Here is a 27,241-nt window from a genome sequence, read left to right as displayed (position 1 = left end):
TAAAGCTGGCACACACTGGTTTGCCGTGCCCTGTCCAGGTATTTAAGACAGGAACTCGTCTTTGTAGGTCTCTGTTGGACACATGGTTAATGTTTTCACTCTGGCTCCAGGCCACAGGTTGTGGGGAGTGTGACCAGTGGCCAGTGGCACCATTGTTGGTCGTAGTGGATGCAGTGCACCCTGGCCCTTCGCAGTCCCCAAACCCACTGACACCATCAGAGAGGCCCAGTTCTGTAAGTCAGGGGTGGCATGGCCACACCTGTGGGCTGGTTGGGTGCTAGCCAGAGGCAGGAGGCCAGACCACCCTGCTTTCTGTGTTCTGCTGTGGCCAGGACCTTCTGACCTGCAGCGATGAGGGTAGACTGGAGTTTGCTAACTGGTCCTAGAAGGTGAGGTGCATCCTCCCCAGACCTCACTCTGGCTTGCTCCGTGCAGCCCGTGGAGGCTCCAGCATGGCAGCCTGCCCAACCAGCACCTGCTGCCACGGAGCTGGCACTGGGGAAGCCTGCTAGGAGGGCTGCCCTGGGGACCGGAGCGCATCACTAACTCGCTGCCTCGGCGTGTGTGGCTGGCACCCCTCTATCATGGATGACCTCGGACCTCTGAGTCAGACTGGGAAAGCAGTTCCTTCTCTTCATGGGTAGCCTCGTGTTTCAGCTACTGGGATTTGCAGTGAATGAGGTTTTATCTTTTTAAACTTGCTCCATTCTTGGAAAATAAAGAAATGCCAAATGATGCCATCTTTTTGTACATAGAGGGAATTGAGTTATGTTGGGGAGGGGCGGGGGTGGAGGCCATTTCCACATTGCACAAACAGCTCCCCAGGTGCTCCGACTTCTCTCTCAGCCAAGCTGCCTCTGCATTTCCCAGCCCAGGCCCCCTTGTGTCTCCAATGTGTCTGTCTCCATCACAGTTCCCAGGGGAAATGCAGACCTGGAAAATCAAAGCTGGGGAATTCGCGGTGGAAGATCTGTGGCCTGGGTGGTTACATTGTTGGCTCTGACTTCAAGGTGAAAAATTACTGTGTCTTTGGAAAAAAACAAAAAAAAAAAAAGAACCAGGCATATTTTAGTAGACGGCTAGCGTCAGCAGGCGGGAAGACCTCGGCATGCCTGCCTCCTTCACGGCGCACGTAATTTCCAGCCTTTTTATGTTGGCAGTGTATGATTTTTGATTTTCTCTTCTTGAGCATGTCATTCTAACGACTGCTGATTAGCTTGAAGCAGCTGCATTAATTGATGGTGTTTAGCGACTCTCCTTACAGTACGTAATTGCAATTGGCTCGCCCGAGGGTTGTGCGTTCTCTTTCCTCGCTTGAGCAGTGTTCCCTCTGTGCCCAGTGTGCTGGAAATAGAGTCAGGAACTCCCAGAGCCTGTGCCAGCTGCCTGCCCGATACTCACTACCCCCCGGGAGGAACGTGCGCCATCACAGCCTCTGTCTCCATGTCCTGCTCGTCTGGCAGGCCCTACCTCTCCAGCGTCCCAGGGAGCTCAGGGACTGCCCTCCGCTCCGAAGCCTCAGTCCTGACTGCAGGACATGGAATAGCCTGCCGTAGTGATGGAGCGGCGCTTTTCACGTAGCAGAGAGCCACGCCCCAGTCAGTGGCTTGAGTAGAAAAAGGTTTGCTTTTCCTCATGTCACAAGGTGTCTGAAGGTGGGTGGTCCCTGGTGTCGCCTCAGCAGCTGAGATCTGGCTGGACGATGTTTCTGTTACTCTCTTGGATGACAAGACGTCTAATGCAGGCAGGTGGAGGTGCCAGCCACGTCGGTGCCTAGGGAAATCAGATAGTTCCCTGACATTTCCCAGATGGAACTGTATCACAAGACTGCCCCCAGCTACAAGGGCCAGAGGGGTCATGTGAGTAAGAGATAAGCTCACAAACATGGTTAGTGGCTCAGACAGAGAGTCCCAATCGTCCGTGCCTGGTAAGTGGGGCGCTGCCCTCCAAGCGGTGATTCGGGGATCCAGGCTGTCATAAGATCCAGGCTGTCATTCGCTCAGTCAGCCAAGGAGAAGGGAACTCGGAGGATAGTATGGGAGGATTTTATGGGCCAGGCTCAGAGGCGGTACATTAACCAACCCTGATACTCCATTGGCCAGGGCTCAGTCACATGGTCACAGCTCCTGCAAGGGAAGCTGGGAAATGTGGTCGGGGTCCTGACTAGATCTCTGCTGCCCTAACGCCCTCCTCCTCCCCCTCTCCTCCGCCACCCTGTCCCGCCCCAAATCAGGATTCTGTTGGCAAGAAGAAGGACAGAACATTGAAGGAAACTGGAGGTATCTTCCTTAGAAGGAGATGCTGTGCTAAGAAGGCTTCCGCCAGAAGCAGTCTTCACTCCCTGGAGATCATCTGTCCTAAATCCTTGCCTCTAGGAACTGGGCCAGCTGACAGCAGGGCAATGGAACGCTCTCACGGCCTCTCCTCCCTGACCCAGGGCGTGCCCCGAGCAGCCCTGTGGGAGGGAGGCCTGAGTTGATTCACCTCACAGGTGGAGGTTACCCCAGAGCGGATGGCCAATGGCTCCCCTGACCCACCAGCATGTCGGGGAATCCCACCTAGCTTCCTAGACGTTTCTCTTCCTCTGCGGCTCCTCCCGATCTCACGTCTGGAGATCCGACCTCTGATTTCTACTCTGATTCATCAAGAAGAGGTTTTTCACTGCTTCCTGCTCGTGTTCCTCAGTAAACAGCGAGCGGTCCATTGGTCTCTTGGGTTTCAGCTGCTTTCTTCTCTTTGAGTTTGTTGTAGCTGTTTGTGACAGGCGCTTCTCCATCCTCAACACCCAGCTTTGGTGCCACCCTTCCACCGCCCTCCCTTCTCCCACACACCTATTGAGTACCTGCTGTTTACTGCAGTCTGTGTCCACCTGGCCCTGGAGTGAAGCGGGGATGGCAGGCAAGGAAGCCAACGTGAGCCTGTAGTCCTGATGTGTTTTGGGAGGAGCAGGCCCTGGGTCCCTTGCTTGCCCAGTATTGGAGGATATCACCCAGCCTTGGGGTGAGGGAAGATTTCCAAGGGCAGGTAGTATTTGAACAGAGTTTAAACCCGAGCAGGAATGAACCAGGCCAAGAAGCCCTCCAGGTCCAGAGTGAAATGGACACAGGCAGTGAGTGATGAAAAGGGGCACCGGGGTCCTGGGGAGCTGCGGTGGTGCCACGTGTCAGAGTTGGGAGGGGCTGGTTCAACCATGCAGGCTTGAGGTTACACTGGTGAGCAGGGCAGATGCAGGCCCAGCTGCACGGAACTCGGGTCCAGGCTGTGTGTGTGGGGGGGTGCGGCTGCGTAGGAGTTTAGGGGGAGAGTCTGGAGAGGGCTAGGCTGCTGGCCTGGCCCCGGCGCTGCAGGGGTTGCCGTCAGGCTGAGCAGGACACGGGCCCTGTCGTTAGTGCCATTGCCTCTCGTGCCCTGTCCCCTCTGTCTCCGATCCTTGTCTGGTCCATTGCCCAGGAATTACTCAGGCTACAAAAATAGAGGCTGGCACAGAGCGCCAGCACGTAGCTGGTGAGGAAAGCCGAGGTTGTCATCACATACCAGGATGCTCGCCGGCCAGACTTTTGACGGAGCATTTTCTTGGAGCCCTGAGGATGAGGTTCCGAAGTTGGCCACGGTACCTCCTCTGCCCTGGACTCTGGCCAATGCTGTTCGGCCACTCGCTCTGAAATGTGTCCTGGCAGTTGCCTGTTACTGCCTCCGCCTCAGGCACCCTGTACCCCCTTGGGCACGTGAAAGGACCATTTAACACTGAAATCCACATAGCGAGGGCTCACCTCTCACACGCTGATGGCAGTGGCTGGGACCTATCCACAGGGGCCTGCAATCTATCAGGGGTTCACGTTGTCTGCACGCAGGCGCCCCGGGCCAGGAGGGGCAGGCTGTGGCCAGCACAACCTGGGGCTTATACAAAACTATCAGCTGGCTTCATGGTAATGAATGGCTTTGGGGGCTGTTTCCCTCTTCTTTCCCCCAAACCCTGGCTAGGGAGAGGGGCTTGACAGGGCTGGGAGGTACTGCGTGGAAAACACTTTGCTTCAAGGTAGGCTAGTCTGAATCTACAGCAGGAGACTGACAGCCCCCTGGTGGTTATTTGGGGGCCTTCTTGGTCCAAGTGCTGTAGGGATTGTGAACAGTAACGAGGAGGAGGGGAAAGAGGACCCATACCATCCCACGTGCTTTCCAAGGACGTCTCCCCCTCCACCTTTAGAGGTTGGCAGTGTCGCACTCCGCTGGAGACCCTGCCCCGGGAGGGCAGGGCGTGTCACCCGATTGGCTCACTGCTCATCTCCAGTTTCCTTAACTGTGCTTGGCAGGGGGCAGGCAAGTGCTCAGCAAATACTTGTCGAGTGAGTAAAGGACCTGCCATTTACAGATGAGGAGACTGCAACTGAGAGAGAGGAAGGAACCTCCCCAAGCTGGTGAGTGGTGGGAAGACAGGCCTGGATCTCAGCTGTGGGGGACCCCAGCCCCACTGCCCCCGGGGATGTGGGTCACTTCTCCACTGGTGCAGTAGAAGGCTGCTGCCTGACCCGGCCTCACCACCTGGCTGAACACAGCACAGCCTTGGCAACACTGTGGTTGTATAAGGAGGAGCTGTGAGCGCCCACACTACACGGCACAGCACAGAAGGGTGGGGGTGTCTTCTTGCTTCGGCCCGGAGGCGGGATGAATGTGCAGGAGTGTGTCCATCAGCAGCTTAGGAGTACAGTTCTGTAATGTCACCTTCCTACTGTCGGGCTCCCCTTAGAAGCTCTCAGGAGCTCCCCACTCCTGCAGAAACACGGCCTGACCCTGCGGTCCTCTGCCTTGCTGGCTCGCCCCCTCCTCCAGGGCTCCTGTGCGGCTGGGCCTCCTGGGTAGATGTCTGCTGCTGTTAGGCACGCCCTCTGCCCGTCCTTGCTGCCCTTCTACTTCCCCAGTTTCTGCCTTTCTCATGAAGGCCTCTTGGATCAGCCCAGCACAGAGTTGCCCATGCCACCCCTTGGCCCCGGCAGCCTTGGTCTGCCTGGACAGTGCGTTGTCTCCTGGTGGTCCTGGAATGCAGGGTTCTGCAGGTGGCTGGGGCTACTGCTAAGTGGGGCAGGAGGCCCCTCCCAGGCAAACCCAAGTAGCTATGCTCTTATCTGAATCGCTCATCAGGCTCCCTGTTGCATGGAGTGTTGAAAGGGAACATTGTTTCAAAACCCCTGGTCACTTTATAATTTATCATGTGGCTGCTTGGTGAGTTCTTGCTTAACTACAGTGTTTAAAATCAGTTAAATACATGGTGCAGCATTCCTTTTCTCTGGTTTTAAAAGAAATACATGTTTGTTTCAGAAGATGGGGAAAACGAAGAAAAATGTAAGGGAGACAATACATCTTTAGGTCAGAGGATCCCACCCTGTGCTTAAAGGGTGGTAAACCAATCTTCTGTTTTGCAATTTGTTTTATTAAAGAAAATGAAGATTTCTTGGAATCACAACCATAGCCACTCATAACATTCAGGGCATATTTGCTCTTTCTACTGCTTTTCTTTTTAAACTAACAATTATTTTAAATGTTCTTTGAAATTTTAAATTTATTTTCAGCTGGCGCGTGGCTTAACAGGCTAATCCTCTGCCTTGCGGCGCCGGCACACCAGGTTCTAGTCCCGGTTGGGGCGCCGGATTCTATCCCGGTTGCCCCTCTTCAGGCCAGCTCTCTGCTATGGCCCGGGAAGGCAGTAGAGGATGGCCCAAGTGCTTGGGCCCTGCACCCGCATGGGAGACCAGGAGAAGCACCTGGCTCCTGGCTTCGGATCAGCACGATGCACTGGCCGCAGCGGCCATTGGAGGGTGAACCAACAGCAAAAAGGAAGACCCTTCTCTCTGTCTCTCTCTCTCTCACTATCCACTCTGCCTGTCAAAAAAAAAATTAAAAAAAAAAAAGAAATTTTAAATTTATTTTCATTGTGTTTGAAAGGTAGATAGATATCGACTGGTTCACTCCCCCAAATGCCCGCAACAGTCAGAACTGGGCCAGGCCAAAGCCAGGAGCCAGAACCCCAGCTGGGTCTCCCATGGTGGTGGCAGGAACCCACGTACTTGAGCCATCACCTGCTGCTTCTGGGTATACGTTAGCAGGAAGCTGGATCGGAGGCGGAGCCCTTGGGACTCGAACCAGGCGCTGTGAGGTAGCTCAGATGCATGGGTCCCCAGCAACAACTTAAACTGCTGGGCCAAACGCTCACTCCTAAATTCTCTTTCTAATATAGGTTCAAGATTCTAAAGAATATACAACACAGGTCCCCATTGGTGCCTCAAGCCACTCAGGCCAGACTTTGTAACGTACTTTCATCTTCCTAACATAATCCAGACCAAAGGTCGAGTGCTGTGCTGTAGCCTATGGTTTTGAGTTAACAGTGTAGCATTTCCTCTGTCAACATTAATCATTTTCATTTTTATACAATGTATTATAAAAACAAAACATTAAATACAAGAGTAAATATGGAAGGGTCCTTCCCACTCCAAAATAGTGATGACTGTGGTTAATTTGGGGCTGTCTCCTGCTAGACATTTTTCTCTAAGTTTAGGTATTTTCTGAAAATTTACCTAGACATCTCAAGATAAGCACATGTGTGTTGCACCTATGTGGGATTATACCGTATCTATTATGATGCTGCTACTTTTGCTCTGTTTTGTTTGTAACTTTGGTTTTTGTTTTGCTTATAACAGTCTTGTTCACATCCACACCTAACTCACTTTCTTTTTTAAGGCTGAATCATGCTCCGTGGTATGGACAAGATGTGATTTTTTTTTAACACATTCCCTATCAATGAACATTGCAATTGTTTTCATTTTTTTGTTTTTAAATTTGAGAGGTAGATGCTGAAAGAGTGTGTGTGTGTGTGTGTATTCGTTCCATCTGCTAGTTCACTCCCCAAATGCTTACAACCACCAGGGCTGGGCCAGGCTGAATCCCAGAGCCGGAAACTGGCGGGATGGCCGAAACCCAACTAACTGAACCATCACCTGCTGCCCCTGCCTCCCTACCCACTCACAGTCTATGTTAGCAGGAAGCTGGAGCCAGTAGCCAGGGTCAGATATCAAACCCAGGCACTCCATGATATGGGATACACTATCTTACCCAGTAGTTCTCCATGTTTTTACATTTTTGTAATGATGCCTAATGCTCTGTACACAAGCCAGCATTTTTTGTGGGATAGATACCCAGAATACAGAGGCTTAAGGCAAAAGGAGTATGTGTGTGTGTGTGTGTGTGTGTTTTGATGGAAACCCCTGTTGCCCTCCATGACTATTCCAGTGAACTCCCTCATCAACAGTCGGTGAAAGAACTCATTCCCCTGAGACTAGCATTCATGAGAGATGAATGATCTTTTTATGTTTTATCAATGTGAAGGCTGGGAAATGCCATCTCGCTATCCCAGTTTTCCAAACGTAGGCATATGTGTACACGTTGAGAAAAAAAAAGAATAAAGTCATGCAGTGCGTGGTTCTGTTCCTTTCCCCCTTTCACAGCAGGTTCAGGGGTGCCTTTTCTGGTTACTGCATTGTCTGCAAAAGCTCGGTTCAGGGTTCCATCCTACTGGACTATCACAGGTCACCTAGACTGTCCTTGATCTTAGTTTATTCATGTTCTTCATCTCTTCCCAAGATCCCAGAAATAACAAGTGCAGGTGCCCCTCGCTGTCGGTGGGGGATTGGTGTCTAAACAGCTCCCCTCCCCACACACCACACACACACATGCACAGAACACCAAATTCTGCGGATGCTCAAGTCCCTTGTATAAAATGACACCTTATTTGCATATACCCTGAGCCTATCCTGCCATGTATTTTAAATCATGTCACTCACGATTACATACAATACCCAATACAATGTAAGTTCGTCATAAACAGTTGCTATGCCGTATTGTTTAAGAAATAATGACCAGGGAAAATAAGTCTGCACATCTTCAGTACAGAGGCAATTCTGGCTTTTGAATAGTTCCAGTCGGAGGCTGGTTTGAGCTTGCGGATACCGAGGGCTGATTGTGGTAGAGAAAAAGAAAAGGTTCAGGGAACTGGTGCAGGGGCTGCCTGGTAACCTGGGAGCCAAATTGAAATGTGAACTAGAGGCCCAAGGGGCTCATCCATCAGGTATTTGGCAAGGAGGTCCCTGAAGTATGGCCCCGAGCTCTTCTTAAATGTGGGCAGTATGGACTCTGTGTGAAACACTGGAAGCATAGCTGGTGTATGTGTCCCACCAGGAAAAGTGGCTCGCTCTGTTTGCTGTTGTTTGGACGAAGGGATTACAATGGCTTCAGGGCATTTTACATGAGTAGAGGCATCCAGGAGGCAGGTGTGTGTGATGGAAATGGCACTGAGCAGGCAAGTCAGAGAACTCGCTTCAGATTCTAGCTCTTCCCCGATTGACTGTGCAGACTTGCAGTAGATGCTCAACCTCTCGGGTCCCCTGGGGTCTGTGGCTGAGGTTGAGCAGGGTGAGTGGCTTTGGGAGGCGTGGAAGGGAGGCTGGCAGTTAGCAGTTCGTTCCAGCTCAGGAATAGAGACCTCTCGAACAAGTATGCACCTCCTAATGATGAGGCTGGCTGTCGGTTGTCAGTTTTCGGAAATGTTCTGCCTTGTGGTCAGTCAGCTGAGGGCCAGGCTTTGTCCAGCCCCGGGGACACACAGATACACACTGTCTGCCATCATGCGGGCTCGGGTCAATGGAAGGAGATAGCTAGCCAGCCAGGAATTTTAAAGCGGTCCTTTGATTATGTAATGGCCGTCCTGAGAAGGGTCACAAAGGAGAAATCCAGGGGACTTGAATGTCAGACAGGATGCTGACGTAACCAGAGACGTTGGAGAGCGGCTTCTTCCCTGAGAAAGTGACCTTTGAGCTGGACCTCGGGATCACCAGGAGGCAATGAGGCGGAAAGGTGGAGAACCGGCAGGGAGGTGCGCAGGGGCTTAGGGCAGGCAGAGCAGTGGCACGCTCATGGCTGTCGTGAGCCTCTCTGTGCGTCCATCTCTTTGTTCGTTCACTTAACAGAGATTGATTGCACTTGGCTCTGGCACTGGGGGTACAAGTCTGGCACTGGGGGTACAAGGATTGACAGAGTTCCCATCCCCATGGAGCTCACCCCTGCTGCATAAATTATCCCCAAACTTGGTGCCTTAAAGCAGCCATCACTTGTCTGCTACCTCATGGTCTGGAGGTGGACTGGGCCCAGCCAGCGATTTCTCAGGTGGTTACCCAGGCAATAGATGGTCTGGGAGCGTCGCTCACATCCCTGAAGCCAAGGCTGAGGCTTCTTGGATAGTCTTGGACATTCTTGTCCTCTCATCGTGGCTTCAGGCGCCAAAGCAGCTGGCCCAGGAGGGAGAGAACCAGGCAGCATGTGCATGGGTGTTTCTGAGGTGGCCCTGGGGGTCTTGCCGCGTTGTTGCCATCCCAGTCTGTTAACGGAGGCAGTCCCAAAGGTCTGTCTGGGACGTGGACACCTCTTTTGCTGGGAGATGTCACAGGCAACTAACTTGTGGATGTGCTTTAAAGCCACCGTGCTCTCTTTCACTGCTCCCTGAGCATTCTGGCCTGGGCCTCAGTGTGCTCACCGGCCTCAGCCCACCAGTCCTCCCAGGAAGACATTCAATGGCTCCAGCCTGACCCTAAGAGTCTCACTCCTCCCCTGCCCAACACAGCTCCAGAGAGCCACAGCTCTCTCTGTTCCAGGTTCTTTCTTGGCGGGGGGTGGAGGTGAGGGGGTGGTACAGTTGATACCACTTGTGGGTCGGCTTCCTAGGCACCTGCCCAGCTGACCCACCGCTCTGATTGGACGTGCCTGGGTACAGGCCCTGAGTCTCCAAGAGCAAGGCTCTTCTGTAGGGCGTGAGGTGAGGCTGGACGCTGCAGGTGTGGTCTTGTAGGTTGTGTTTGGCTGACATCCCTAGAGCCTTATGGGAGACTGCTGAAGGGCCAGAGACCCAGTGAATGTACTCACCAGGGACATTCAGACCTTGGAGGAAAAGCAAAATTTTGTTATGGTTTTAAAATTAAGTTAGGGGGACGGCGCTGTGGCACAGCAGGTTAATGCCCTGGCCTGAAGCACCAGCATCTCATAATGGTACTGGTTCTAGTCCCGGCTGCTCCACTTCCGATCCAGCTCTCTGCTATAGCCTGGGAAAGCAGTGGAAGATGGCCAAGTCCTTGGGCCCCTGCACCCACATGGGAGACCCGGAAGAAGCTCCTGGCTCCTGGCTTATTCGGCTCAGCTCCGGCCGTTGCGGCCAATTGGGGAGTGAACCAGTGGATGGAAGACCTCTCTCTCTGTCTCTACTTCTCTGCCTCTCCTCCCTCTGTGGAACTCTTTCAAATAAATAAATAAATACATCTTTATTTATTTATTTATTTATTTATATTTTTGACAGGCAGAGTGGACAGTGAGAGAGAGAGACAGAGAGAAAGGTCTTCCTTCCATTGGTTCACCCCCCTGATCCGAAGCCAGGAGCCAGGTGCTTCTCCTGGTCTCCCATGCAGTTGCAGGGCCCAAGGACCTGAGCCATCCTCCACTGCCTTCCTGGGCCACAGCAGAGAGCTGGACAGGAAGAGGAGCGACCGGGACAGAATCCGGCGCCCCGACCGGGACTAGAACCTGGTGTGCCGGCGCCGCAGGTGGAGGATTAGCCTAGTGAGTTGCGGCATCGGCCAATAAATACATCTTTTAAAAAAATTAAATTAGGCTATGCCATTGCCTTACCCCCTCCCCCCCCCCCCAAAAAAAAAAAAATCTTTCAGGCATGTTCTTAGCTTAAAGAAAGGAAACCAGATCTTCATCCCGACTGAATCATTTGTGCCGAGATCGGTGATGGGGCGGCCGTCGGTGGGTAGTTTCTCTGTAACCAGCAGGTTCTCAGCAGCAGGCTGCTGCACACAATCTGCAGCAAACACCTGCACCACCACGACTCCCCGTGAGACGCACAGTAGTAGCCAAACCAACGCAGCAGACCTTGGAAGGTGACTCCTAAAGCAAACCTCTCGGGCCTGGTGAACACACGTCTGCGTCCCACACCAAGCTGCCTGATTCCAGCTTCCCGTGAGGACAGAAGCCGGGAGGCCGCAGCGATGGTTCACGTAGTGGGTTCTCAACAGCCCATCGGGGAGACCTGGCTCGCTTCCCAGCTCCTGGCTTTGGACCCAGCTGTTGTGGCCACCTGGGGCATGAACCAACAATGGGAGCGCCCTGTCCCTCTTTCTCACCCTTTCTCTCCCTCCTTCCGTCTTTCTCTCCCTCCCTCTCAAAGTATATAAAGAAAAATTTTTAAGTGAAACAAACGTTGAATTATTACAGGTTTTCTCTTTACACTATTTAGTAAACATGCAAAGAAACCCCATTTGGTGGTGGTTGAATTAGGAGTTGCCCATTTAGCTTCAGTTGTGGAAACTGGTGTGTGAACAAGTATGTTAGCTACCCCATGGTTTTCATACTCAAAATTATTGGTGTCAACAGTTTCTTCCCCCAAGTTTCTCACTAAGCACCATTGCCCTTAAGTCTGGTGTTTCATTACCACTTTATTTTTTTTTAAAGATTTATTTATTTATTTGAAAGTCAGAGTTACACAGAGAGAGGAGAGGCAGAGAGAGAGGTCTTCCATCCGCTGGTTCACTCCCCATTTGGCCACAACAGCCTGAGCTATGCCTATCTGAAGCCAGGAGCCAGGAACTTCCTCTGGGTCTCCTATGTGGGTGCAGGGCCCAAGGACTTGGGCCATCCTCCACTGCTATCCTGGGCCATAGCAGAGAGCTGGATCGGAAGTGGAGCAGTCGGGACTCGAACCAGCGCCCATATGGGATGCCGGCACTGCAGGTGACAACTTTACCCGCTATGCCACAGCGCCGGCCCCTCATTACCACCTGAGCTGAATCAACTCTTGGAGCTTGTAACAGTGTGAGTCCCTACTTCATTGGCAGGGAGCCAGGGCTAGGTAGCTATTGAGATTCCTTCCCAAGCTAAATGTCTGTGATTCCGTGTGACAGTGCTCTTGGCTACCTTTGCCCTTCCTGTCACTTCATAAGTGCACAGGAGCCAAAAAACAGTTGGCAGAGCTTGTTTCAGGTCTGAATCTGAGAGTCCTTGCGTTTCAGCACATGGAGGACTCCTAGAGGTCCCGCTTGTCCGCCCTCCACAGCCTCCCCAGCAGGTGGCTCCCCACCCTTGCTCACCTCCATGGGCAGGAGGGCTCATCCTGAGCCGCTGCCAGCGCTGCCGACCTGCCACCGAGTGAGAAAATACATGCTGAGTGTCTGGAGGTCCTGCCCACCCGCACTGGCAGTGACAGTGAGCCTCAGGGTGCCTGGAGCCCCTCCCTGCCTTGGGCAGGGGGGCACAGGGTTCTGTCAGAATCTGTAGATGTGTGTGCTCCCAGCTGCAAGAGGCCACAGTGGGTGGAACTGTTACGGTGACACGCGTGAGCTTCCTGTACCCATGCAGGTTGCAGACAGCGTACGTGGCCTTGGCAGCCTGTGTTTGCAGGTGTGCCTGGTTCACGTGACACAGCTGTAATTCTCAGGACTTTGTAAGGGTTTTTTTTTTTTTTTTTTCCTGCCTTTGGAAATATGACTTTTATCACTGCAACCTTTGTCAAACACCTCTGGTGTTTCCAGTTTGCCAGCCTGTCTGTTTAATTCTCTCATGCTTTCCTTGACATTTTGAAAAACTTTTAACTGACACAGTCTGCTTGCAAAGCAAGCCTTTCAGAAAGCTCTACTTTTTTTAAAAAAGATTTATTTATTTATTTGAAAGACAGAGCTATAGAGAGGCAGAGAAAGAGAGGGAGAGGTCTTCCATCCGCTGTTTCACTCCCCAGATGGCTGCAACGGCTGGAGCTGCGCCAAATAAGCCAGGAGCCAGGAGCTTCTTCTGGGTATCCCATGAGGGTGCAGGGGTCCAAGGATTTGGGCCATCTGCTGCTGCTTCCCCAGGCCGTAGCTGATAGCTAGGCTGGAAGTGAAGCAGCTGGGACTCGAACCAGTGTCCATTTGGGATGCCGGCACCGCAGGCGGCGACTTTACCCACTAAGCCACAGCACCGGCCCCTCAGAAAGCTCTACTTCTAAAGTGCCTTTGTGGTGAGTAAATCATGCCAACTGTGTGTTCTTTTCTGTCGTGGAGGTACTTACAGTTGCCTTTGACATTCTAAAATAAAAATGCCGGTTGCAGATGTAGCTATTTCTAAACTTAAGAAAGAGCAAAGCAGCAAAGCTGGGTGGAACACAGATTTCTTCCAGAATGTCGGCACGAACAAGAGTACGTCCAAGTGCCAATCCTGTCTGGGTGGCTTCGGTGTTTGTTCTGCCCTGAGATACCGTCAACTGCATGACAGGTTTATCCTTCGCAGAGATGGGGAGAAACCCCTGAGGAGAAAGTGGTTTGAAATGTACTTCACAGATGAAGGAAAAAAACATTCTCTGAAGCATTTAAGCCTGCTAAGTCTGTAGATTACCAGCCTCAGATCCCACATGGTAGGTGAATCTTCATGCTGCATGTTCTAAAAATGTGAAGGGGCCGGCGCTGTGACGTAGCAGGCTAAGCCTCTCCCTGTGGTGCCAGCATCCCCTATGGGCGCCAGTTCGAGTCCTGGCTGCTCCACTTCTGATCCAGCTCTCTGCTATGGCCTTGGAAAGTGGTAGAAGATGGCCCAAGTCCTTGGGCCCCTGCACTTGTGTGGGAGACCTGGAAGAAGCTCCTGGCTCCTGGCCTCAGATTGGCCCAGCACCAGCCCGTTGTGGCCATTTGGGTAGTGAACCAGTGGATGGAGGATCTCTCTCTCTCTCTGTCTCTCCCTCTTTCTGTCTGTAACTCTACCTCTCAAATAAATAAAATCCTTAAAAAAAAAAAGTGTAAAATGTGGAACAAAGCTCCCACAAGTGGGACGTGTGCACTTAGGCTGCGGGAAGCTGCACGGCGTCATTGCCCAGTTACACCCAAACAGACCAGCACTGATTTTTTTTTTTTAATTTGACAGATAGACAGTGAGAGGGAGAGAGAGAAAGGTCTTCCTTCCATTGGTTCACTCCCCAAATGGCCACTATGGCCGGTGCTGCACCAATCCGAAGCCAGGAGCCAGGTGCTTCTCCTGGTCTCCCATGCGGGTGCAGGGCCCAAGCACTTGGGCCATCCTCCACTACCCTCCCAGGCCAGAGCAGAGAACTGGACTGGAAGAGGAGCAACTGGGACTAGAACCCGGTGCCCATATAGGATGCTGGTGCCACGGGCAGAGGATTAACCACGGCGCCGGCACAGCGCCGGCACAGCACCGGCCCCAACAGCACCGATATTTTCTAAACGGGCAGTCGTGACTACCTGTGCTTTGCTCACTCCATCTGAAAAGTGCTGGTGCTCTCATCAGATGGCTCGAGTTTGAGAATACTGTGTTAGAATAATTGTGCGTGTTGTTAAACCTTTGCCAGCATGGCCTCGCCCCTCATTCCCAACAGAGTAAATCCTTACCAACCTCATCCAATCTGGCAGTGCCAGTGACTGGGCCTGGCCATGTGACATTGAGCCAGTGGCACGGGAGGGGTGGTCTGTCGGGGGGGGGGGGGTCTGGGAAAGGCTTCCCTCCTGCCTCTGCACATTGCCAGGGATGGCCGTGATCCCTGGGGACGCGGCCGCCATCTTGAGGTCCTGTGGGAAGCCAGGCCAGAGCAGACAAACACAGAGGATGGCAGAGAGCAAAAATCTTGCTGGAGAGGCCTTTGAGCTGCTGAATTCACCAGCCCTGGAGCCGCTGCCCCAACTCTGTAGGGAGAATGTTGATGTGACTTTGGTTGCCTGCAGCCAAGCCATCTTCATAAACATGAGCCTGATTTAAGATGAAGCAAAATATAGCGTTGAAAAAGAACAAAGATTATTGTGCCTGTGTTTCATTTCTGTCCTGTCTAAGAGTGATGTTGAGCGGTGAGAGAGGAGGCGTTCTGCCTGCAGATCGTGGGAAGTGTGTGTCCCCTTACTCCTGCGCCTCCACGTGGGAGCCCCCACTAAGGCGTGGGCGCACAGTGTAGTGCCGACAACAAGTTCCAGGTAGCATATTGTTGGGCTGCTTTAAGCGGAGTGAAATGACATTGGCTTCCACTGGTCGTGAGATTGATTTTTCTCTTCCAACACAATCTGAGCTGATGGGCAGCTGAGGGCATGGGCGGCTTTGCCCTTGTGGTCACCCAGGGTTCTTGTCTGTCTCCCTCTGTGGGCTGGAAGCCGGCTCACCAACATGGCAGTGTTTCAGAGCGTGGGCAGGGGAGCAGGGAGGACAGCCAGCTCCTTTAGATCTGGAATTGCCAGATTATTTCCAATCTCAATTCCTTGACCAGAACCCTGTCTCATGCCCACAGCTAGTTGATCTGGAAAAAATACTATCTCCAGCTGGGTTTCCTTGTATTCCGCTATGACCCTGAGGGATCTGGCCCCAAGAGGAAGGAGGGGATAGGCCCTTGGGATGGTCTTGGGACAGTTGGAAGTGTCTGCCATGAGTGTGAGAAGGAAGAAGGCAGCAGGTGAGGGGGAGCCGGGGTTTGGGCCGTGCAGTCGGGCTTGATGCACAGCCTCGGGCTCTGCGCCAGTTCTCACCTGCGCTGACCTCTCTCCACTTCAACAAGAGGATTCCAACCAGGTAATGACTAAAACCTCTTTGAATTCTGGCTCTCTCTGGCCTGGCCAAGTGGCCATTCTGTTTCTGAGCTGGGGCAGAGGAGCACAGACAGTTGGGAAGCAGAGCCCGCGGTGTACCTGTGGCTGGAGGGTGTGAACCTTAAGAAAAATCACTGCTGACGCTCACTCCCAGCTTTTTGGGAGTTATGAGTGCCCTAAATGGATACAGCTTGTCAGCCTTACGCTGCCTATGAGCCGGGTCTAGGGATGGTTCCCGTTTCATAGATGGGGAAACTATGGCTCCCTAAGGGAGAGAGAAGGGCTCCAGACTTAGCCAACCAAACTCCGAGACCCAGTACCTAACTACCTGTCGTGGGAGGCCTGGCAAATGAGGCAGGGGTTGGGAGTGGGGTCACAGCAGGTCCTGAAACAGGGAAAGTGTTGACTGGCACCACCCCACTTCTGCAGCAGTGACCAACAGCAGTCTCTGGTCCCCCCAGCGACAGGAGGTGGCTGTGATCATGGTATCACATCTGGGCATGGCCGTGCTGTGGGTTCTGTCCCCCTCGGTACCCTAGGGCAGAGCTCAGGCTGCAGGTCAGGCCAGGAGCCCTCAGGTGAAGGTGGTACCTGGGAGTGGCAGCATGAGGCAGGGTGCACAGCGTGAAAGGGGATGGAGACACGTGGCTGTTTTGCATCCTTTTTTTTTTTTTTTAAGATTTATTTATTTATTTGAAAGGTAGTTGCAGAGAGGCAGAGAGAGAGAGAAAGGTCTTCCATCCACTGGTTCACTCCTCAAGTGGCCACAACAGCCAGAGCTGGGCCAATCCAAAGCCAGGAGCCAGGAGCTTCCTCTGGGTCTCCTACACGGATGCAGGGGCCCAAGGACTTGGGCCATCTTCTGCTGCTTTCCTAGCCCAGAGAGCTGGATCAAAAGTGGAGCAGCCAGGACTTGAACTGGGGGATGCTGGCACTGCAGGCGGTGGCTTTACCCGCTATACCACAGCGCCGGCCCTATGCATCTTTTCAGATGTTGTCCCTGCTGAGAGGGGCAGAGTGGGCTCTGGGTCCACTCCTGTCTGATGTTCCTGAAGGAGACCTAGCCCTAGAAAATGAAGGTTGGGCTGGCGCCGCGGCTCACTAGGCTAATCCTCCGCCTTGCGGCGCTGGCACACCTGGTTCTAGTCCCGGTCGGGGCACCGATCCTGTCCCGGTTGCCCCTCTTCCAGGCCTGCTCTCCGCTGTGGCCAGGGAGTGCAGTGGAGGATGGCCCAAGTCCTTGTGCCCTGCACCCCATGGGAGACCAGGATAAGCACCTGGCTCCTGGCTTCGGATCAGCGCGGTGCGCCGGCCGCAGTGCGCCTACCACGGCGGCCATTGGAGGGTGAACCAACTGCAAAGGAAGACCTTTCTCTCTGTCTCTCTCTCACTGTCCACTCTGCCTGTCAAAAAAAAACAAAAACAAAAACAAAAACCAACAGAAAATGAAGGTTGGTGCACAGAGCGGGCCTGTGCCTCCAGCTGGCAGTGCCCCGAGCTGTGGATGGTTCCCGCTCAGCCTGTGCCCAGAGGGGACGCCAGCAGGGAGTGCAGATCGGCGGGGATGTTGTCTGTTCCTTGATCCCATTGACAGGCTCATCGGGGTCAGTGGGTGCACTGGCCCTAGGAGAAGCAGCCGGAGCCTTGCAGCCTACCTACCTGCTGCTGGCGCTGGGCCATGGGCAAACCCTCCTCTGGGAAGCACAGCCCCTGAGAAGGCGAGGGCCCTGGACCCATCTGGCTTTCCCCAGAGCCAGTGGTTCACTGCCCTGTCGATGTTGGGTGGCATATGGACTAGCCCACCACCCCTGTCCGTCTTCTTTCACAACAGCCCAACCCCAGCTGCTGACTGCATACCATCCCTTCGGTTTTGTTTTGTCTTCCTCAAATATAGTCACACTTGCGCCAACTCCAATCTGCTCTTCCACGCTCGGTTCCAACATTGCCTCTTCCAAGAAATCCACCTGCTGTATCCCAGCCTGGGTGTGGTCCCTGCTCTCCACACTCCCCGCTTCCTCCCGACAGCACTGGTTCACGTGGCCTAAGGATCCACTGACTCATTGCTTCATCCACCAAATTCCTTCGTAGGAATTTATTTTCACTGTTTTATAAAAAAAGCTTAACTTCAGACATGCACAGAAGCAGAGCGTGCCACATAATAAACCCTCAAAAAGCCAGTCCTTCGTGGCTCCCACACTCGTCAAGGTGTTGCCAGCGCTGCTCGCCCACCCCTCTCAACCTTTGCCTGCCTCCAACCACCCCGCCCCTGCCTTGCCCAGGATATTTTAAAGCAAATCCTAGGTCTTGTATGGTTTTTGGTACATTTCAGTTCTGAGTTTCAAGGTGATAAAAACACGTGCTTACGACTTTGAATGGTGCCTGACTCCTCCTGGCTTCAGAAAATGTGTTCTTTCGAATCAACGAAATGAATGAGTGAATGAGTGAAGGAATAGGTTTCAGCTTTTAGAACCCCGACTGTACGTGGAATAAAAGACCCTAGGCCAGGACTGACTGCTAGGAAATTAGCCCCTCTGTCCGGGTGCCCAGCCCATTGCCTGGGGATTCCAGGAGGCTCCGGAATCTGTCCGTCTTCCTCAGACTTCAAGGTTGGCTTATTCTTAGCCACACATCTTTGATTTTGCAATTAAACTCTGTCTGGAGGTGACCTTGGAGAAGAGGATTATTAAGATGCAGGTTTTGCCCTGGCTCAGACCAGATTTAGTTCCAAATTGTGGGCTTGAGGGTTTGTTTCCACTGTGCTGCTCTATTTAATTAGGCTAAAATGATTACGACCTCTGTTCCCCCCCAAAAAATCCAAGGATAGCATACGTCGAAAGCCTTTTCCTTAATACCATCTTTCTATTCCTGGCACTGGTATTTTAACTGCACAAATGAAAGATAATTGAATGCACATTTTCTTTCAAGCAGTCATGGCCGTGTATAAAACCCTATGTTCTGTACTCTTTGAGGAGAACCATGAGACCAGAGCCTGCGTCTGGTCGTAATATTCCCAGCTCTGCCAAGGAAAAATAGGCTGAGAACTTGGGCTCTAGAAATCTCTGGTGGTGGAACAGTAGCTTCTAAAAATGCCTTTTTCCTCTTCATTGAGAATGAGTGTTTACCATATTGTAATGGGAACTAGTAACTATTTTCAAAATCATATTCTGTAATCTTTTCTGTTACTATTCAGGTTTGTTCTAAAGTTGCGGTGAGTTCCCCCAGTTTCTGTTTGTTTTTCTTGTTGCTGTTTCATCAGAAATTCCAAGTAGCAATTCTGTTTCTGGGTTTAAGGTATTTTTACCATGTGGGTTTAGCACAGGGGACGAGAGCCGTGCCCAGTAGCCAGCTGGTGACTGGGAACTGCATTTCGTTCAGCCTGGACATACAACAGTTGTTTCCATGGGAGGGTTTGTGGGGATTGGATTTGGTCGGGGTGCCATATTGAGCCAAGAGCATCTTTGCCGCGGGAGGAGGTGGGGCTTGAGAGATGTTTGAGGATTCGGTGTGGGAGCTGCGGGCCCCGGGTGCCCCTCCCTGCTGGTGTAGCACTAAGTCTCCTCGTGGATTTGGCTCTCTGGGCTGGTTGGGAGCAGACTGGGGGAGTTCAGCCCCAGGCCTGGAGCCCTGGCTGTCACGTGGCATGACCTGGGTAAGTGTGACAGGTGTGGAGAGGCACCATGGTGGCCCCCAAGGGCTAAGCATAGAGTCCCTGTGGAGGGAAATGCGGGAAGATGGCAGAGAAAGGAACCCAAGGGTTGTGTGCAGGGCTGCGTGAGTCTCCTGGCTGGGGATGGGAGAGGGGAAAGGGAACTGAGACAGCAGAAGGGACCCCAGAGCCACCAGAAGCCGGTTGGCGGGTAGTGGTCACCTTCCTGGGGTGAGGCTCCGCGGCCCAACGGGAGCCGAGGCACACGGTCCAGGCTGGAAAACAAGGCGAGGCGGGCACGAAGCAGCTGAGTCAGCCCTAAGGAAGGAAGGCCTGCTGTGGTGGGGGAGCCGTAAACGTGGCTGCAGACGTGGCCGCCTGCCCTGGCACATGGGGATGGGGCCGGCGAGCAGGGAGGTGGCCAGTGGCCAGCACTTGGAAAGGGAGCCCGGGCATGGAGCGCAAGGGAAGAGTGTGCCTGTGCATTTAGATAATGGCACAGGGGGCCTGCTCTGTGCGCCGCCTCTAGGGGTACCTGGCCCTCACTGCCACTTGCCCTTCCCTCCTCTTATCCCCGGTCTTACTTAAAAAGCAGGATCCTGCAGCTCAGAGCAGTGAAGTCAGCCCGTTGCTGGGAGGGTACATAGAGAATACACAGCAGAGCACAGATCTGCCAGTCTCTGGAACCTTCTCCCTCCCAGCCCCTCCCACTGGAGAAGCATCCACAGTGAAGAAACACCCACAGCTGTGGAGCCGGGCCCTCTGCTTCCCTCACTGGACACACACACAGGCGCACTCACACACCCCCCACCCCTTTGGGGTCCTAGCGCTAGCTGCAGATACAGTCTGCTTCAAATGCACGTGAATTTTGGATTGTATCATGCTGATTTAGCCATTTAGGAAAACATAAAGTAAAAACTTGAGAACAAAGCAGGACCTTCCTCTCCGAGCTTTCTAGTAGAATGGGCTACAGTGTGTTTATCCCAGAGCTTGTGCCTCTCCGGCCAGGTCGTGTGCACACCCTGGGGCTGTGCTGTGTGCTCACCAGCCTGCTCCCTGGCAAAGATGGAGACAATGGGGCTCTGCCAGGGCTGGAGGCTGGCAGAGGAGAGTCCGAGGGCGGAGGCAGAGGAGAGTCTGAGGGCGGAGGGCGCGGAGACCCCGAGAGCCCGCCTTCCCCTAAGGAAAAGCGACAGATAGAAAGCTAGTAGTCCAAAGACTAGAAGCAGTGAGGCAGTGGCATGGTCCCAGCCATCTGGTTAACTCAGTGTATCGTCAGTGTTTTACATGTAGAGCTAAATATAGCCCTTTCCCAAACAGCACTTGGCACATTAAAGTATGTAGATGAGGTGGGGCTTGGCGTGTGGTGCCTGAGATGAGCACAAGAAACTATAGATCCTGGCTTAGAATTTCTTGGTAAAGATACAAGTCAGTTCCTCTTTCTTGTATCAGGTAGCATTTGCTTTTATTGAGTTCTCTAAGTTTATTGTCTTAAAACAGTACTATACAGGCCAGCATTGGGGTGCAGCATCCCATACAAAGAGTGGTTTGAGTCCCGGCTGCTCTGCTTCTGATCCAGCTTCCTGCTCATGCTCCTGGGAAGACAGCAGAAGATGGTCCAAGTACCCGGGATCCTACACACATGTGGGAGACCCAGATGGGCCTGGTGAAGCCTCAGCCATCACAGCCATTTGGGGAGTGAACCAGTGGATAGAAGAGCAATGCATCTGTGTCTTGTTCTCCCTGTTGCTCTGCCTTTCAAATAAATAAGTCTTTTTTTAAAAAAGCACAAAACTGCACAGTATTTGCCTGTGGGTCTGTGGATACAGTCTTTAGCCAGGTGGACTCTCACTGATGGCTGCCCACCATCACTGTGGCATGGTCGGAGCTGCGTGCTCGGGGATGGCCTCACTGGCCTGAGTGCTGACTGGGGCAGGCTGGCTGTTTGAAGAGGGCCTTAGCAGGGACTGCTTGTCTTGGCTTCCCATGGTCTCATTCTCCAGCAGCTGAGCCGGGCCTCCTCACAGGATGGTCTCAGTGTTGCAGAAGTTGCAAAGGAGGATGAGCCCCAGTGCCTAAGGCGCTGTCAAGCCTCTGCTAACAGCACATTTGCTGCTGTCCCATTGGCACGAACCACCTGTCTGTCCCCCATCCCCCCCTGCTGCCAGGAGTCATTGTGGGGCACTGCTTAAGGCACCAGATACGGAAAGGCCTTAACATTTCGGGGGCTGTCACCGTGACGAATCTGCTCTGCCAGAAGCCAGAGAGCTCACTCACCAAGGAGCAGTTATCTCCATGTAGCACCTGGAACCCTACACCGTGGTTAATCCGCCCTTGCCCTGTTCCTTGCTGCTGCTGTGGTCCCACAAAAGAAAGCATCTTCAGGCAGCTGGGATACAGGAGCCTCCGAACAGCAGAACCTGGAAGGACCCCCTCCCCTGAGACCATCTCCCAGCAGGACCTGGACAAGATGCTCACACTAAGGAGGTGGCATTAACTTTGAGGAGGTGGTAGGGTGTCACTGTAAGGGTGAAGTATTTTGGGGATGGGTTCAGGGACACCACAAAGGTTCTGGTTGCTCTGAACCTGCTCCCTGTTCCATGATCTTCTCTCCACCCCCACCCCCCACCCCCAAATTAAAACGATCACTGTAGGATGAGCGTTTGGCGCAGGAGGTTGAGGGCCCACATCCCATATCAGAGTGCCTGGGCTGAGTCCCAGCTCCTCTTCTCCAGCTTCCTGCTAATGTGTACCTCGAGAGGCAGCCGGTGATGGCTCAAGTACTTGGGTCTCTGCCACCCACATAGGAGAGTCGGACGGAATTCCTGGCTCCTGGCTTCAGGCTGGCCCAGCCATGGCTGTTGTGGACATTTGGGGAGTGAATCAGCAGATCCATCTGGATCTCCCATGTAGGTGGCAGGGACCCAAGGACGTGGGCCATCTCCGATGCCTCATGGGATGAGCATTAGCAGGAAGCTCGGAGCAGAAGCAGGGCCGGGACTGAAACCCAGATACTCAGATGTGGGGTGCAGGCATCCCAAGTGGCAGCCTCCAGGCTGGGCCAGAGGCCTGTGTGAAAGTCTCACTCTGTATCCCGGCACCACTACTCAGTAGCCTCATGCCCTCGATTTTGGGCTTTCTCTCTGTGTATTGGAAATGCACGTGCCTACCCTGCAGGGATGATGCGGGGAGCCCAGAGAAGCGGCCCGCACTGTGCTTGTGAGTGATGGGTTAAAGCAGTGTGAAGACTGGAGGCCTCCTAGCAAGACTGCCAAGGGGCTCGCACCTGGGATGGGAAGGCAGCAGGGAGAGCGCTGATACTCCACCCGCCCGCCCAGAGCATGTCCTGGAAACATAGTGGCCAGCGTTTGGAAGTTAGTGTTGTTGTTGCCATGTTCCCAGACCAGGGAGCTCAGCCAGGCAGTAAAGCCCACACAGGGAGGAGGGCAGAGCAGCTAGATTTGACCGAGGTGGTTTTCCTTTGGTGTTCTGTTGAACCCAGAGGCGAGGAACCCTCCAGGCCAGATTGGGGCACAGAACCTGCTGGGCTTGATGGTGTCGTGTCTGGGATTGGGATTCTGTAACATCAAGGAATCACTGTCTTTGTGGGGACTGGAGGACACACCTGCACCACCTTGGCCAAGCCTTCATCCTGGGTCTGTACTGAGGCCTTGACCTCCACGGTGGTTCAAGACAGATGTCCTAGCCTTGGCCCCCTCACCCAGTCCAGGTCCTGCTGAGCCGTTATGTGGGTGGGATGCTGGCTAAGGGGAGCTCAAATTTCAGAAACAGAAAACCTTTATTTGGGGGTCCTAAATACATTAAGTTAAGAGCACAGTTCACCAGGTATTTTTTGTTTTAAAGTCAGAAATGCCAGGGAGCTTGGAGACTTGTAATTCTCCCCACCCCAGCCCCAGCCTTGGAGGGAGGGTCCCCAGGAGGAGAGGCAGATCATCCTGTGACCCAGAGGCACTAGCCCCTGGTGTGAGGCGGTGACTCCAGGGACAGAAGCTGTGCTCATTTGGAAGTATAACATTGACACCTGTTAATTAAGAGATACCAGGTGCCGGACCTCCAGGCGCAGTTGCAAAGGGCAAGTGTCAGTGTTTTAGCAAGCGTTTTCTTTCCATAGAAAGGCTGACAGGTCCCTGCAAGGAGTGGAACTCCCCTGCAGGGCCCCTGCACACTGGGCTCTGGCTGCTGCTCCATGAGGAGCCGATGCGCAGGCTTCTAAGTAGAACAGCTGTTGAGCTGTGAGCTGCACTTCACCTGTCAGCTCAGCCCAGGTGTGCAGTTCAGTGGCATCTGTGCATCTGCCGAGTTCTGCAGCCCTCACCCCTGTAGCAGATGAGCTTTTGTCTGATTTTGTCTAGCAGGGATCCAATGGAGAGTGGTGAAGGGACCTTCCAAAAGTTGATGGAAATGGATATTCTGAAAAATATGTGTACAGATTCCATGTTTTGTTTTGTTTTTTTGCCCCCAAATTAAAGTTACCTTTTAATTCCATTTTCCATGAACTTTTTGACATAGACTCCTATTTGAAGCAGGAAAAGATATAGGTTTGAAATTACTACTAGGGCCAGCGTTGTGGTGTAATGGGTTAAGCTGCCGCCTGCCATGCTAGCCTGTGATATGGGCTCCAGTCTGAGTTCCATCTGCCCTGCTTCTGATCCAGCTCTCTGCTAATGCACTTGGGAAAGCAGCAGAAGATGGCCTGAGTCCTCGGGCCCCTGTTCCCAAGCGGGAGATCCACATGAGCCTCCTGGCTCCTGGCCCGGCCCTGGCCACTGTGGCCATTTTGGGAGCGAACCAATGGATGAAAGATCTCTCTATCTTTCCCTCCTCTCTCTGTATAAATAAAACAATAACTCTTTTAAAAAAAAAAAGAGAGAAAAGTTACTGTTAAAATATTATGAAACCTTTTGTAAAAAGACTGATTTTCAAGTTCTATTTTAAGCCCCCAGTAAGAGCTGGGAAATAAACTTGGTCTCTTAGGCAGCTAGGATAACACCCATAATGGAATTCACTTTTTCACAGAGGAGACACTGAGGACCTCATTCTGCATTGTTTTTCCTTGCACAGTTCTGCTGTGCTTGGAGGAAATGAGAATGGGTGAGGTGGGGCTGCAGGAAGACAGGTGCATGCATCCGAAATAAACCCCGTGGTGCAGGAGGAGGGAGACCTGTCAGCAGTGGATGGGCAGTGGGCCTGGAAGCAAATCCCCTTGCACGCCGCTGCCGTCCCTGAAAGCATTCGTGCGGGGCACAGTGCAGTGCTTGAGGTTCAGGTTCATGACGACGACGAACAAGGTCATCTTAGGCAGAGGTTCATCAGATGAGGTCGCAGCTTGAAAGGTTGGAGGTCATCAGAGGTGAGCTGGTGCACGCGGAGGCTTTGCTGTTGGGTACCGGGTGCGTGTTGGACAGACGTCCGTACTTTTTTTTTCTTTGGAAAGGTCATGTCTCTTAAGATATCTCGTTCTGTGGATGTCAAAGAAACGAAGCATTCATGAACCGTTTCCTGTGAACTGGAAGGGGGCGTTCTTGCTCGGGCTGATTTGGGGGTCAGAGACTGACGCATAGACTGTGCCATTGTTCTCCAGCAAGGGCTCCCGGGTCCCTGGGCCAATTAGTCTGGGCTAATTGGATTATTTTCGGTTGACAAACGTGGGTTTCCCACCTCTGAACGCTCGTTTGTTGCCTCTGCTCTTTCCCCAGGACACGCTCCCCATTCGAGGTGAAACCATGACGGGAAAATACAAGAAATAATAATGCTTTTCCGCAACCGCTTCTTGCTGCTGCTGGCCCTGGCTGCGCTGCTGGTCTTTGTGAGCCTCAGCCTGCAGTTCTGTGAGTAGGGCTGGCCCTGGCGGGCGGGGCGTGGGGGGAGAGGGAGGGCCGGGGCCTGAACTGCTGGGGAGCCAGGGGCCCCAAAGCCTTTGGTTTTCAAATGAACAATGGGGTTTAAGACAACAGAGTCTTTCTGTTGTTGGTGGTAAATGTTGGTGGTAAATGGTTGCAAGCTGGAATCCTAAACCACTGAACAGTGCTTGGCTTGTGCTCTGCTGGCACACGACAGGTTGGTATTTATTTATTTTTTAAAATTTGTTTATTTGAGAGAGAGATCTTCCATCCACAGTTTCATTCCCCAAATGCCTGCAGTGGCCAGGGCTGGGCCATGCTGTAGCCAAAAACCAGGAACTCAATCCAGGTCTCCCACCTGGGTGATGGGAACCCAGTTCCTTGAGCCATCACTGTGCCTCCCAGGGACTGCGTTAACAGGAAGCTGGAATTGGGAGCAGAGCCAGGACTCAAACCCAAGTGCTCTGGTATGGGACATGGCTTCCCAAGTGGCAGCTTTGCCACCACACCAGATGCCCGTACCTCGTGACAGGTGTTTGGCTTTTGCACGGGTTCTTAGATTGCCTGGTGATTCTCACATCCTTTGTCCAGATTGCCCAGGAGTAGCCCAGCTGGACACCCCCTGCCGTACTGCGTGGAGCACAAGGCTTAGGCCTGAGTTTGTGTGCAGTCAACTGTGGGGCGGGAGCTGGATGGAGCAGGGCAGGATATTGCGTTGCCAGCGTCTAACTTGGCCCCCTGGGCAGCTGGGGCTGTGGCATGGGAAATCCCACGTGCCAAGGCAAGAGCTCACCAGCGAAGCCAGTCTGCAGGCTGGGGTCCCAGTACTCAAGCCCTGCCCCAGTCTCTGCACACCGTGGCTTCCCCAAGAGCCCAAGAGTGGTGTCCTCCAACATTGCCTCAGCCCTACTGTCCCCTTGGGTGGTCCCTTGCCCTCCAGTGCCTCTCTGTGTGTGCCAGCCTCATCTCTGTGCCCGATCCCACCCCTACTCTCCCAGGAGCACTCCCCTCACCTCCCTCCCGTCTGTCCCCTTTTGGTCCTTGCCTGTTCTCCAGGAGCCTTGCCTGAGCCCCCAGAGCCCACGGCTTCCTTGCTGTCCATTAGGACACCCTGAACTTGTTCGCCTCACCATGTAACACTGTCGTTTTCAGTTCTTAGGTCTTTTTATTCTGTGAGTCTGTCTGCTCTTTGAGAGCAGGAACCTTGCCCTGGTTCTCTCTAGAGCCCAGGAACCAGCACTAGCACATAGCAGTTATTTCATAAATGTTTGTTGCACGCATGCACCTGTGTCTGTTCGAAATGCTCTGTTGCTGTGCACTTGATGCTGCAGAAACACCTTTGCGATGCTGGGAGCTGTGATTCTGCTGTCACTCGCCTTCTCTCTGCCTTGTCCCCTTACCCTGAGGGATGAGAGACCAGTGGTGGGCACCATCGCCACCCAGGACACTTAAGTGAGGAGGGGGCATTGCTGTCATGACGTGGAGCAGGTGGCTGAGTGGGTGGGGTTCCTACGTGCACTGGGGACCCACAGTTTGCAGAGAGCCTTTCAGCCAGTTTCCTGGGGTCACCTCCGATTGTGTGACATGTGCTCGTACACCCATCTGGCGCTTGTGACAGGCCATTTCTCCGAGTCCAGGGAATTCAGAGTACTCATTTTAATGCTTCCAGAATCGGAAGAGAGGTCAAGAGCAAATGGGCAAAAGAAATTTAAAAATCCAGATGGTTAATGACCTGTAAAAAAAGAATCCTTTCCAGAAAGCTCGATGGGGCTCTCAGCGGTTGCTTGTTGAAAACTTTCCGTGCGTGGGCTGGCGCGGCGGGCCGTCACTCCCCACCCTGGCTTTTTCTCGGTGACGTGCGTGTGGGCTACACTCGCATCCAGCCGCCTCGCTCTTGCGTGAGCTGGGCTCCGCGTCACTGAATTGGCCTGTGTGCTTTGCTTATATAACTCCTCTGAAAGTGCCTTCTGTTTGAGGAGAGCCAATTTGCAGCCATACTTTTTTTAAGGGAAAATTTTTAAATTAGCCTGGCTGGGTGTGAGCACTTTATTCTTGGACACGTTGGAGTTGGGAAGGAGGCAGAAATGGACGTC

At 53.0% G+C, this 27,241-nt stretch overlaps 1 protein-coding gene across 2 annotated transcripts in view; it reads left to right on the top strand.

Annotated features, from left to right (window-relative positions):
- PXYLP1 (2-phosphoxylose phosphatase 1) overlaps nt 1-27,241 on the top strand; it is a 69,478-nt gene that overhangs the window by 6,739 nt on the left and 35,498 nt on the right. The window contains exons 1-2 of one of the 2 annotated variants that reach the window (XM_062214002.1): nt 4,336-4,415; nt 25,005-25,136. In XM_062214002.1, coding sequence (XP_062069986.1) covers nt 25,058-25,136 — 79 coding nt within the window. In that variant the 5' untranslated portion in view covers nt 4,336-4,415; nt 25,005-25,057. Of the gene's footprint in view, nt 1-4,335; nt 4,416-25,004; nt 25,137-27,241 lie in introns of those variants that run through there. The other variant, XM_062213992.1, reaches the window with a different exon arrangement.

Source organism: Lepus europaeus, chromosome 2 (assembly GCF_033115175.1).
Source record: "Lepus europaeus isolate LE1 chromosome 2, mLepTim1.pri, whole genome shotgun sequence".
NCBI lineage: Eukaryota > Metazoa > Chordata > Mammalia > Lagomorpha > Leporidae > Lepus > Lepus europaeus.
Note: the sequence above shows the minus strand (reverse complement) of the source record. Positions and strands in the feature narration are given on the sequence as shown.